A 14,788-nucleotide genomic window follows, 5' to 3' on the forward strand; every position below is an offset into this window, starting at 1 on the left:
AGGATCCACAGCAGGGATTTCTCTTCAAGCTTGACTGCACGTGGCCTTGGAGCGATTCGTCGTTTTAAAAATTTCTTACCTCAGAGAGTTTTATTGCTTTTATACCATGCTTTGATCCACCCATATGCTTCGTATGGCTGTATGTTATGGGCAAGTAATTTTTATGTGAATTTTAGACGTGTTCAGACTTTTCAAAATAGAGCGATGCGTCTTATTGGTGGGTATGTTGAAGGTGTAAATAACACTTCAGCTTGCTTCAACAAGTTGCAAGTGTTGAATGTAGGACAGCTACGAGACTACCAAATAGGAATTTTTGCTTATCACTGCTGGAATGATGTTAGTCCAGAGGTTTATCCTGATTATTTTAATGACAATAGGTTTTTGCACCATTATGAAACTCGTCATGCTAGTGATTTCATTGTTCCGAATAGAAGTGGAACCAGGGCCGGCTTCAATACTAGATTTTCAGGACCTAATGTGTGGAACTCTATTCCAGAGAGCATTCGGGCGGCTGAGCACCTGGGGCTATTTAAAAATAAATTGAAAAAATATTTGTTAGGTCAAGGTTCATAGTTGTTTTTTTTTTTTTTATTATTATTATTATTATTTATCTTTATTATTATTATTATTAAATGAATTGATGAGAGATTGATTTTTTTTTTTTTAGTGTTTGTATGTAATTTGTGTGTGTTGTTTTTTAGTGTATGTACCCGCCCAGTCACAAGTGCTTTTTGGTATCTTTCTTGGGGCGGGTATTGGCATATTTGTTAAATGTATTTTGATGTTAAATAAAATGAACTGAACTGAACTGAACTGATAATTTTCAGCAAGGTCCTTTCTATCTTTTTTATATATAGGAATGATATGTGCTGTTTTCCAATCCTGAGGTAGTCCGGAAAGATTTAATGATAACTTGAACAGCAAGGAACAGTGAGTCAAATGCTGCCCTCTAAGAGTCCCCCAGCTCAAGCTTTGCTGTACATAACAAAATATGCTTATATGGACACGTTCCCAAACTTTTTTATTGCACAGAATTATGTTAATGCTTCCAGTATCAGTTGCGAGTGGCGAAAGTTGTTTCTCCAAGTTTAATTTAATAAAAACTTACTTAAGATCTACATTGAGTCAAGATTGACTGAATGGGTTTGCAGCCATGGTCATTGAAAATGACATGCTAAGTGAATTCAATATGGACAGACTGCTCAATGAGTTTTCAAACATGAAATCTAGAATTTTTTTTCTCATTATACAAAGTTGTATGTTGAATTGTTTTATAAGTAATATGTTCAACAGATAAATTGTGAATTATATTTTAACTCCCCATTTTTATTAAATCACCTTGTTGTTTATTAACATATTCAAGTTTAATATTTAAGTTAGAATTATGCTACATAATAAAAGTTTATTTATTTTCATTGTTACACTTTTTGTTAGAAAACCATGCACACCAAGATCCTGCTCATTATTTACAGAGGAGAGTAGGTGGCCTAGGAAAAAATAAGAGGAGCAAGGAATCAGTTTGCCAAAGTGGATGATATGGCACTTGGCAACATTGAATTTAAGAAACCAGGCCTCAGCCCATTGACCCAGTAGTTGAAGATTATTTTTTAGCAGGGCATGATCTTCACAGGAAAAAGCTGTTCCAAGAAGCTTCAGGTCGTCTGCATAAAGAGTTGATTTACTGCTGATAATTGAAGGAAGATCATCAATGAAGATATTAAATAGTGTAGGACCCAAAACACTTCCCTGAGGAACTCCACTCAGAACATGCATAGAGGAAGAAAGAATACAATTACCAGATTCGTCAAATAACTGAACACATTTAGATCACAAATAAAGAAAATCAAGGATCCAGAGCAGGTATTTCTCTTCAAGTTTGACTGCACATAATTTAATTGCAAGTCGCTTGTAACATACTTTGTCAAAAGCTATTGACAAGTCAATCAGAATCATGTCAGATGGAACCCCAATATCAAGCAACTTCGTGATGAGATCATACAATTCAAGAAGATTGGTGTCAACAGATCTTCCTGAACAAAAGCCATGTTGTAAACTGTGTAAAATATTATTTGCTTCAAGGTGTTTAACAACTGCTGATGTCATGCTAATGGGTTGATAATTTTCAGCAAGGTCCTTTCTACCTTTTTTAAATACAGGAATGATATATGCAGTTTTCCAATCCAGAGGTAGTCTGGAAAGATTGAATGATAACTTGAACAGCCAGGAAAGAGGTGTATACAAAACTGTATGACATTCATGTAGGATATGTGAGTGAATGCCATCCGGATCAGCAGATTTATTCAGTTTGAGGGATGTAAGCTCCTTTAGAACTCCTTTAGAGGAAAAAACAGATGAGAAATATGGGTTGAAAATTTCAGCTCAGGATCAGCAACTGATTGACAATTGTTTAGAGTATCTGGGACTGTGCGTCTGCTGCTACATTTTTGAGTGGCATAACACCAAAAAGATTTAGGGTTACCCTTAACTTCCTCAGACAATTTTTCCTCAAATATTCTCTTCAACCTCTTGTTTGGTTGATTGTTTGATTACAAAAAAATTTGAATGCTTGATAATTTTCTGTGGTGTTTTTTTTTTCTATAGTGATTTCATGCTCAGTGTTTTCTGTTGATTAGCTTGCTTACTTTAGTAGTTAAAAAGGGTTAACTATTTACCTGTTTTGCCTGAAAAACCCTGGTGCAAGCCTTTTCAATATGCAGACTGTCCGTTTTTACGTCCGTTTTTAACTCCAAAATAATTACTACATGGTCACTATTATCAAAGGTTGTGATTATACATTCTTAGTAAGAGGGTCAGGGTTTCTGAGAATAACCAGATTTAGAGTGTCGGAGACCTGACATTCCCTGGAACAGGTTGGTTGTGAGATTGTTTCACAGAGGGAATTATCAGAGAGGGCAGACAAAAAAGGAGAATCTCCATTACAAAAACCAGATCCATCAATTCATTAGCATTCAGGAAGGTAAAAGTCTTCCAAAAGGAAAAGATCATAGCTGGCAAAATTGGACATCACATGAGACAACATGGCAGCTAAATTAGATTCAGAGTCCAAAACACAGTGAGCACTGGGGCTTCTTTAAACAACACCCAATACAACTGAAATTGTTTGATTGTGTAGTTTTATCCAAACAGACTCAATACCATCAATAGTCAGAGAATTAAACTGAATGAGACTAACCTTTAGTCTATCTCTTATATATAAGTCCACTCCTCTTGGGCAAAGTGGGGAGTTCATATTAGAAAAGAGTTGGTAACCATTGATTTTGATTTCATCAAGAGATAAGACTGACAAGGTGTTTTTTGGGGAAACGCCTGTAATTGCTGCAATGTATACTTGTTCTTATATCATATGAAATCAAAGTTCAGAAAGCTTACTAGGGAGGCTATCAACATTGGAGCTAAGGAACCTCTTTCCTTGTGATGTAGGAATCTAAGAGATTGCAGGACTAGAGTAAGCAGGAACCAAAGCAATGGTAAGGTTGTTAGATACAACACTATGAAACGACAAAGAAGAAACAGCAGGATGAGCAAGTTGTTGCAGAAGAAACAAGGGAAATTTCAGCACCAGACAGGGAAATATTATGATCACTACTAGACAGTCAAGAGACAAAATTTGGTGATTCAAGTCCATAAACATTTAAACAATCAACAGAGGCAGAACGTGGCACAGACATTAGTGGGACATTGGAGCAGTTGGGGGGATTACTCCAACTGGAAAGTTTTTTGGAATGATGGCCCCCTTACAAATTATCAAATCTGTCTCTCAATTAGCTTTTCTGTGTTTCAACTCCTCAACTAGAGCTCTGTGCTTTATTCAATCCTCCTTTAGACTATCACCATAGAAACTGATTGATCCTTTGTTTCAAAGAATTTCTGTATTATTTGCTTTCTAAATTCAGTTGATGGCACAAAAGAAACGGAGAGGGGGGGGGCTGGCGACTACCAGATGGTTAATGGCTATTTTTTACTTTGGCAAGTCTTTTTACTTTGGCTGGAGGGGCACCAATGTCAGCTCCATAAGTGTGTAACAGATAATTATACAGGAAAACGGCATCATCAGTCTGGATGGGGATTCTATATGCAACAATATTCGAACGTCTTTCGAAATGCTGGCGCTCTAAACTTGCTATGTGACAAACATCAGTTTCAGTCAATTGGGCTACAAGTAGTTAAGACAATTGAGAAGACACTTTAGATGCCACCAGGTCCTGAACAGTTGAAACAGAGCACTGTGATTGTAGTGAATTTTCAATGTGTGATACCCTATTGGCAATATCGCTAACCTGAGCAGAAATGTCACATTTAATGTCAGTTCTCAGTTGGGAGAGTATTTGGGTCAACTGACTAGTGGTGGCAAACTCCATCTTGAGATCTTCCCTGAAAGTTTTCAAGGAATTATCCACAACAAAAGCTATCTTTGATATCAAAGCTTGCTCACTAAAGGGGGGAGGGTTAACTTTGTAGGCTGGACATGACCAGGAACAAGTAAGTGATTGCATCATGTTGCTTAATAATTTATATTCTCAAGGGGACAGGTCCAGACAATCACCACAAATTCACTTCTCACAAATGTCACACTCTGGCAGAGAACCCCTCATCCAATTCTGTAGAACAGGTAGCACACCTATCATGACCTTTAACTGGGCTTATGTGTTTTCGCTTAGCCTTGGTGGAAATAATATATTCAACTCAATCAGAAAATGAAACTAAACAAATCCAAGCTATGTGCTATGCTACTGCCTAGTGCTAGGCTACTACCTAAAAAAATCTCTTCTAAAATCTACAAAATCCAACACAAAATAATTCTCAGCAACAACTTCGAAAGCTGTCACTAAATCAGAAACTTGGAATTGAGTCAAATGCTTCTTAAGATTTAAGGCAGGTGCTTGGCTCACTACCTTCATAGAATGAAATAAGACAAGATTTACAAATCAGAATATTGAATTGTAAGTAGGTCACAGGATTTGAAAAACAGATGTCTGAATAGATACATCAACAAAACGGTATTGGGAAGCTACTCTGGGAAGGTATAGTCCAGATACTGTGCCATTTTTTTTTTTATTTCTAAGGCTTAGAAGATTGTATAGCCTACACAACATTTCTGTATCTATCTTAATCAGCACTGGATTTAAAGCTTTGATGCTTCTAGGCCCTAGCATTTTTGCTGCTCCATTTTTAAAAGATTTTCAGGGAAATCCTAAGAAATTTGGGGATATTGGAAGCACCGAACAGGATGCAACTGATGAGCAAAAAGTACTGAAAGAGAAAGTTGATACCAAGCACTCAGCTGCCATTCTTGGGAGACATCTGACAGTTTATAAGTGGCCGTGGAATTCCTGTGTTGTTTTAAAATCATTTTTCTGTGAATAGTCAGTAGAATACACCTGGCACTTTGACAATAAATTACATCAGTCCAGTTTTCGTTAAGAAAAAATCATTTAATGATAATTTATTCTGCCCCCCCCCCCTGGCATTGTGCGCCCCTAGCCTGGGCCGTTTTGTAAACCTGGGCATGATCTTCATTCCAATAAAAAAAAATTACAACCTAGGTCCAGCTAATAGGTCAATAGTTCTCAGGCTGGGTTCTAGATCCTTTCTTGAATAGCAGAGTAATTATGGCTGTCCGCCAATCTGCAGATAGGGTAGGCTACTAGTCTGAAGAGACAGCTTGAATAGTGAACAGAGTAGCTCGGCTACTATATCTGCAAGTTCTTTAAGGAGCCTGGGATGTATACCATCTGGACCTTAGCTTTGTTGGGGTCTAGTTTACTCAGCCTTTTCTTAATCTTGTCTAATGTGACGTAAATTTTTGGCTTTGAGTGCTCGACCACCCTGGGGGCAGGGCATGGTGGCTTGTCAGTGGGGTCCACTGAGAATTTGGATGCAAATGTGTTGTTCAGCAAATTTGCAATGTCCTCTGGATCTTCCAGCTTTTTTCCTTCAGGGTTGAGCAGGAGTGGCATAATTCATCTACTCTTGTCTTTAACAGATACGTATCTCCAGAACCTCTTTGGGTTGTCTTTGATGTTCAATGCCAAGTTATCTTCATAGTCAGCTATGAAGCGTCTTGTCAGTTGCCTCAGTTTATTCCTTGCTCTTGAAAAACGATCCTAGTGTTGTGTGCATTTGCATTTCTTATATTTCGAAAAAGCCTTCTTCTTATGGTTCATAGCCCTTTTAATAGGCCGGTTCAGGTGTTGTAGTGTATTTGGTCCCCTTACGAATAAATATGAAGTACACGTCCTCTCAGTTTGGAACAGTGTTTCTTAAAGTTTTGCCAGGCTAGATTCAATGTCTCCCTCGACAATCACTTGGTCTCATTCTTCTGCCAGCATTATCTTCCCTGATTTTGCTGTAGTTGGTGAAAGTTCGTCTAGTGCAATTCTTTTTCGTTCACTAAGCAGCAAGTCATGGCAAATGCAGACGTGATCGCTGGCACCAACAGGAGGGAGGTACTCAGTGTTCACTAACAATCCTGGATTGTTAGTGATTGTCAAATCTAGTAGGGATGGCGTTTGATTATTCTTATACCGGGTCAGTTGGTCTATTACCTGATACAAGTTGCTACTCAAGTTTTCAACAAATGGATTACTGACAACAGATTATTGATGATAACCCAATCTCTCAAACCATTTGACATCCGGTTGATTTTTGGCTACTATCTTGAAATTTAGTTGAGAAAGGTGAATGAAACTCTTAGGAATGAATCAGATAATTAATATTCCTCTGAGGAGACACTTTGGTAACAGTAACAGAGTTACTTTTCTTCTAAGGGAAATATCTTGATAGCCTAAGATAAAGTAATACCATTAGATTCCTTATTTTATTCTCTTTTTCCATATAGGCATTACCTTGGCAATATACACCATCCTTTCCCCTGATGGTCCTATATAGCATATAAAAGGAGATTCGATTTAACTTAAGTGGTAATTGTTTGTTGGTGAGTTTGACCACACAGTATGGACATGGTATTTAGTTTCTGCTTGTGTAGTGTTATTATTGTTGTTGTTTTATTTTTTGTTTGTTTACTATATATATATATATATATATATATATATATATATATATATATATATATATATATATATATATATATATATATATATATATATATATATATATATATATATATATTTTCTTTCTTATTATAGTGAATTTAAATTATGTTATTTGAATGTGTTTATATTTGTATATATATATATATATATATATATATATATATATATATATATATATATATATATATATATATATATATATATATATATATATATATATATATATATTTTCTTTCTTATTATAGTGAATTTAAATTATGTTATTTGTATGTGTTTTCTTTACCTGATTCACCTCACATTAACTGTTTGGTTTAGGGTGAATTGTATTGTATAGCCCTAATAATATATTTATTTTTATTCTTACTGCATTGTATAATGAATAGTTCTACTTTAGACTGTCTAAACTTGAAGGAATACATTTTTGTATGAGTGATTGATTGCAGTATTAGTTGAAAATACACATTTGAAGCAGATCTGTATATGTAGTTTCAAAGCTCTGTTAGGGACTGGTGTGGTCTAGGCTTGAGATAGAACACATATTAGCCAACCCAGTATTTAATAAAAAATATTTAAGTGCTTGGACATGTTAAGCAAAAAGCACCCAAACTTGTTTCAGACTTCAAGAATACACCTTACGATGATTGGCTCAAAACCCCAAGAATCCCTACATTGGTTGAAACAGCAAAAAGAAGTGACATGTTCCAAACTCACAAAACTCTTAGGATTCCTCTACTAAGTAAAGTTTCTATGATTAGAAAAAAGGGCTGGACCAGCCAGCACTCTGCAAGAGCCAACAAGTTTTACACAGCTAACTAAACAAGGAAAAAATTATTTTCATGGCGTGTCCCTGACCTATGAATGACTTAAAAAGAGATAGCGATAAAATGAATATCCTTACTTCATTCCATGCTGTGAATTAAAGTATAGTATCTTCCTGTTTCCTAATTTTGGCAGTAGATTTATTCCTGAAAATTTTACTCACTTCAACTTTCTTGTATAGTAAAAGCTCATAAAAAAAGAGCTTTACTTAATTACCTTAAATCGCACTTGCCAGTGATAAGGACAAGTCCTGTGACTGATGATGATAACTCAACTTACTAAATGCATCCCATATTGTGAGTCAAGGTTTCTTGCACCAGTCTTTGTCAACTGCAGACTTGAAGGCTACAACACTGGGCGACATAATAGTATTCTGGCTAAGGGAGTTCCATAGGCTGACTACACAGTTAGAAAAGAACTTGTTTTGCAGCCTGGTGTTAGCTAGTTTTCGATAAAGCTTCAAGGGGTGGCCTCTAGAGTTTGGTGAACTGACTATTTGGAACAGGCTGGGGATAATTCTCTGCTCACGTACTAATTTGTATGTCATTATTACATGTCCTCGCCTACGTCTATATGTGAGAGATGGTAGTTTGAGCTTATATAATCGGGTAGGATATGTAAGATGTTGAAATCCCTTTTTGCATTTAGTTCAATCAATCAAGTTTATTATTACGCCAAAATATCCAAGAGAATAGCGCTGGCATGTCAAAAAATAAAACAAAAAAAAGACGTTAATCACTGTGACATGTTATTATCATGTTTACAAAAGTATTGCACAAAGGAACGACGGTATCGCACACTACAATTAGTCGGAGGGAGCTTAAATTTTTGTTTTCTCCAGTTTGATCCCCAGGTGGGGCGTGGATTTTCAGGAGCTGGCTGAAACTCCGACAGATCCGAAAATATCCGACGACAGGCAGGACCTTCCAAAAGTCATGAGCAACTCGTGTCGCCTGGCAGATAATGTATTCAGGCCTAGTGATGTCAGACTCCTCATATGATCTATATTCGTGCCCAAGGATAATCCGGCGTATGCGTTTTTAAATTCACTCGATTTTAAGATCCTATTTTAAGCTTTGGTGAGTCTTGGGTGCCATATTCCAGGGCAGGGCGAACGTAGGTTTTATATAGGTTGGTCAAGTTGTGGTGGGATAGGCCAAATCTTCATAGTTGGGCAAATTTTCTGAGAAGACTGGCTCCTCTCTGAACCAATTTGTAGGTTATGGATTCCCAGCCAAGGTTATTGTCGATTATGGTCCCAAGAATTTTCGCGGACTCCACTGCTTTAAGATCAACCTCAGATTCTATTTGTTACAGAATATGCTTTGTAAAGTTGACTCGGAGGACCACACTTTTTTTCAGTGCTGATTTGAAGTTTGGCCTCGCTGGCTTGACGCCACAACTCCTCAAAGGTGTGCTTGAGTGCTTGTGATTCGGACGAGACAAGGTGGGTAGTGTCAAGTCGTCTGCGAATTTCAGTCTATGTTTTAGTTGGATTACCAGCTTGTTTACAGCTATGAGGAAAGCCAGAGGCCCAAATTTGGTACCCTGAGGGGCTCCGCAGGTGATAGAGAGGAACTTTGATATGTTTGTTGTCTGTGTATCTTTAACTTCAACGCATTGCATCCTGTCGCCCAGAAAACTGGCCATCTACCTAACAAGAAATTGTCGAGCTTTCGTTTCAGCAGTTCCAGAAACAACGATACAATGGTCTAAGAGGTTGAACGCCTTGACCATGTCTCCAATAAGAACATCGACGTAAGGGTCAGGATTTTCAAGGTGGCTCGGGATTTCTCGCGACATCAAGCGATTTCTTGATATCGTCATAGAAATCTAAATAGAAAATCTTCAAAGATTTTCGAGAAGTTTGAAGTCTTTGAGATAGGCTGCGGGTCTTTAACTTGTGTTGGGTTTGGCATCTTTGGTATAGGGACGTTATACGCCACCTTAAATTGCTGGGGGAAGGTTCCTTCAACAAGGCACTGATTGAAAACGGCAGCAAGTAGTGTAGACAGCTCCTTCGAACACTGGGCAATGATTTTGGTGGGGACTTCGAAGGAACATGATGCTTTATTTTGGTCCATCTTGCTAATCTTTTTCTCGACTTGTAGGGGAGTGATTATTGAGATTTCGTTTAGTGTTCCGTCGACTTCGGGTAGTTGCTGAAGAGGTCGATGTTTAGATCAGATCTCGGTAAAGTAGGAGTTTTTTTCGTCTGCTGACAAGGGTCCCCCTCTTGATCAAGAACTTCGGAATTCCGAGATTAACGACCGAGTAGTTTCTTGACTGTAATGTGGAATTTCTTGGGATCTGTCTTCGAAAGTTGTTCAACTACTTTGGCTCCGTACTTTCGGCGGGCAGCTCGACATTTGTTCGCAACTACACTCCGCAGCTTCCTTACCTTGTTCTGGTACCCTTTGTCAAACAGTTGGTCACGTTCGTTTATTATGCGTCTGATCCCGTCCGTCATCAGGGGCTTGTCCAGGGCTTTAACCCTTTTGCACATTGTTGCACCAATTTTAGAATTGATATATCACACTTATTTACTGGAGTAGCAACACACATTCCAAAGTCCAATTTCGGTCTGATCAGGCCCTTTAAGAGCTTGGTGATCACAGCTAGAGATCTGCTGCAGAATGTTCTTTGTATTAAGCCAAGTGTTTGGTTGGCACTGGCTACTACAGACTGTGTGTGAAAATTAAATTTGAGCTTATCATCAACCAAGACTCCCACATCTTTTTCACCATGACTACATATGAGTGGCTGTTAAATCACACTTGTTAGCAATGTGGACAATTACACTGTCTGCAAGTCAGTGATGATGATGCTTTGGGACATCTGATGCATCCCATTGCATGAGCCATGGTTTGGTCACTGACTCCCTGTTGAGATTGGTTTTGTAGGTATCACTGGTTGGAGAAGAAAGGGTTCCTTTTCTTTTTGTTTGCAAGCTTGGGGAACAGCTTGCTGAATGACTTCTGGTTTTAATGACTGAGCAAGCTTAAACAAGTCTTTGTCATTAGAATTGGGTAACTTGTTGGTCATTATCGTGTCGCCCCTTTGTCAACCGTATGTCAAAGTTTGTAGCTTGAGGCTCTGTAGTTGGCATGCATACTCTTTTTTTTAGCCTGTTTATGCATTTTGTTGTCCATCTTTGGACAAATTTGGGGGTCATCTGGTCTATTTTGTTAATCAGCGTATCAACACACATTCCAGACCTTACTTTAACATGACTTTCTGTCCAAGACTATGGAGATTTTGTTTCTGGGTAAGTAAAACCTCCAAAAATTGATCTACAACCAAAATATGGGCTTTTAAAGATGTTTTTAATCTCATACCTCGACTCCTTGCCTGCTTGTCAGGTTTGAAACATTCTGCAAGAATTGATCATTACTCTGAACAGTTTCAAATTTGACAGGTAATCCAGCTCCAATTGTTGGATATGCCTTGACTTCACCTAAATTCTGATAGAAGCTATATAAGCCAAGCTTTAAGTTTGTGTTTTCAGTATTACCCCGTCTTTAGGAGTTTGAAATGATTCTGAGGTCTTGGCTTAGGGTGTATACTTGTGCTCATATAACTCAAAAACTTTGTCTAGAAAGCTAAAGCTTCTTTTTAAGAATCATGGTGTACTTTCTTCTTGGATAAGAACCAAAAGTCCATATCTGTCTTCTTTCAGCTTTATATTGATTTGGTTATTTGGCAGAGTTGATATGATGCACATGCACAAAAATGCTCAGTAAAAGTGAGCTAAAGAATCATTAGAAGATGCTACAACAGATCCATTCTTCCATAAAATACTATGATATTTCGGGAAGACGGTGATACTTTTATGTAACAATGTTCAAGCATTTGCTTGCTGGTTTGAAAGCAGTAGTGGTCTTCCATCTCGGGCTTCAGGTTCACACTGCTGAGCATTTACCTACTCAGCATATGTTGAGCATATTAGCTCAGTTCTGGCCCGTATTTTATTTCCTATTTGTTAAGTCAGCAGTGCTTTTTGTTGTGTTACAAATTTTACTTTGACGATAAATAAAGATGTGACGCTAATCATATTTGCTACATCAAATTTGGTCCATTTAAAACTTTGTATAAATTTAGTTTGTTTTTTTGGTTTTTTAATATGAAAATGACAAAATATCACATAGTTTGCTATAGAATGAGCCCTCTCTTAATGTTCTATGGTCATTTATTCGATATGACAAGGCTAGAAAGAAGAAATAGATTATGGAGAGAAAGGGAGCATGCATGTAAATTTTGCACTTTTTTTCTGCTACCTCATCACGGTCATGATTGTTAAAAAACTAAAGGTCTGAATTTGTGTCATGAAGTGTACCTTCGGGGAGTTTTACCCTTGAACTGCTTCTTACCCTTCTAAGATTTTCATTGCTGTTGATTTTTGTTTGTACCTATTTGTTTGCATCATTATTATCATTTTTGTTTATTCTTCAACAATTGCTATTAATTATTTATCTTTTTAGGGGCCATCATCTTTGGTTGCAATATGATAGAAAGGTTCTAGACCATGATTTTATTAAGAAATCTGTGCCCTTAGTCCTTACATTGAACAAGCCACTGGAGCTGCATTTTGTTATCAAGTAAGTAAAAAGGTATACTAACCTATTTCTGAAATTTCTAAATTGGAGTTTTGACATTGCTGCCATAGGCAAAAAAGAGGGTGACATATTTGAAGGGGGGATCTATTAGTATAATTACATTATTCAGAGAATATGTAAGAACATGTGCTGGATTTAACAGAGTAAAATGACATACATATGCATATAATAGCCTAGAATTTGTGAAATGGTTTGACACAATTGTTAAAAATAGTTATTAAATGTTTCTTTTTGGGGCACAAGGGTGGATAAAAGGCTTTAAACCTCTAGAACCATCCTAATTATATATATATATATATATATATATATATATATATATATATATATATATATATATATATATATATATATATATAATGTATATGAGTGTATTTCAAAGCTGGTAAAACTTAGCAAAGAGACTGATACAAATAAATTAAGGTTTTTATTTACAGCCCTTTAAATCTTTAAAAATATAATTGCCTATTGCCACTGTATATCTTGGAGAGTTGTGACAAGGCAGTTTGTGACAAGGTATGAGTGTATATAAAGTTGATAGTATGAAACTTAGCAAAGAGACTGATACAGATAAATTAAGGTTCCTATTTACAGCCCTTTAAATCTTTAAAAATATAATTGCCTATTGCCACTATATATCTTGGAGAGTTGTGACAAGGCAGTTCAAAAAATTTGAGGGAGTTCTGTATCAAAATTTTTATATAAAAGGTTTATGGGCTTTCCAGTCAGGACTATTTATCCCTCTTTTTTTTAATTTCTTAAAGTGGAAAATTCTGGGAATCTATGCATTCTGAAGAGTGTACTTTTGTTGTGTTTACATGTTACACTGGGTGTGAGAACTGTTGAATTAAGGATCTGATAAGGTCCATCTGATACTTCATTCAGCATGGATGAACTTCTACGCAAGTTTCTGAGATAGGGATGACACTTTTGGCATAGTCCATGTCATCTATGGAGAAACATGACTTTCCTCAATACTGCAGAGTCAATGGATAGTGAATTCCGCTTTATTTCTGGGTGTATTTCTGGTCTACGCTGTTATGATGAAAGTAAAGAGTAACATTAAACCCCAAAATGAGCAGATTTTGTTCTGTATAGGAGTTGGACTTCTGCTTCCTCATCCCCACATCCACCTCATGGTTTCAGAAGCTTTGCAGGGTGCCTCTTACACCAGAAATTGAGGGCTCTAATCTTTTTTTTAAGTCGAAAGTGTTTTGAGACCAACCAGCCACAAAGGGTATTTTTCGGGGGAGGAGGATAAACACTGGCTCTTGCTATTTATTAGTGCTATGCGTGTAAATAACTTTGCTGCAGTTAAGGTAAGAAATGAAGTCACTGATTTAAGCAGGGTTGCGTTCTATAACCATTTAGATAGACCATTTTGATAGACTTTGTCCTAAGGGACATGGTAAAGGTCATTGGAGAGCATAGGCTTAAATGAGAAAGCAAAAATCTCCTAGACTTAGATTATGCCGACGATCTGAACATCTTAAATGAAAATGTTAGTACATGAATGAATTTTTAAAGTTTTTGAGAATTCTGGGTACAAGAGTAGGTTTAAAATTAGTGTTAGAAGACTAAGTCACCAAGACTTGGAATAAGTGAAGGTGAAGAGGTTATGTTGGGTGGTTAGAAGGTCGTTTAGCAGGACAGATCCACTTACCTTGGCAGTAAAATTGGTAGAGATGGTGGATGTAGTGAAGATGTTAAAAGTGGAATAGCCAAGGCCCGGGGTATTTTTCTCAGTTAAAAAAGGATTGAATAATAGGATGATAAGTTTGCAAACCAATATTAGGATATTGGAAGCTACAGCGATACCAGTGGTCGAGTATGGCTCTAAAACGTGGGCACTCCAGAAGATGGAGGAAGATTTTTTGGACGTTTCCCATAGGTCTGCAATTGTTTTGGGTACCCGTCGAACTGACCATATTTCAAACAGTAAGCTGTTCGAAAAATAAGGTTTTATCCCGCGTTCTAGGGTTGTAATGAGAGAAAGGCTGAGATGGCTAGGTCACGTTCTGCAGATGTAAGATGACTGATCGCCAAAGATCGTCCTTTTCGGCCTAGAATCTAGGGCTAAACGAAAAGCAGCTTTTCGCGGAATGGGATGGGAGGAGATCGTAAGAAAGGATTTAAGGGAAATTGAAACGTCTTTGGAGGGTGTTGAGAGGGAGGCTTTGATAAGATTTGGATAGAAGAAGAGCATACATAGTTGTGTTGGGCTTAGGCAGCTTGCTGCTATAGTGATTCCTCTGTAGTTTTAGTATTAGGCAAAGCGAAGAT

General features: G+C 37.2%; 1 protein-coding gene across 1 annotated transcript in view; it reads left to right on the forward strand.

The window, feature by feature from the left end:
* Window positions 1-14,788, forward strand: part of LOC148943048 (FERM domain-containing protein 4A-like) — a 168,184-nt gene that overhangs the window by 8,409 nt on the left and 144,987 nt on the right. Inside the window, exon 2 of the mRNA XM_089101957.1 lies at window positions 12,374-12,490. Within this exon, the coding sequence (XP_088958083.1) occupies window positions 12,374-12,490 (117 nt within the window). The remainder of the gene's footprint in view (window positions 1-12,373; window positions 12,491-14,788) is intronic.

This window comes from Artemia sp. Qi Xiang Cuo, chromosome 16 (genome assembly GCF_049724085.1).
Source record: "Artemia sp. Qi Xiang Cuo chromosome 16, ASM4972408v1, whole genome shotgun sequence".
In the NCBI taxonomy this organism is placed as follows: Eukaryota; Metazoa; Arthropoda; class Branchiopoda; order Anostraca; family Artemiidae; genus Artemia; species Artemia sp. Qi Xiang Cuo.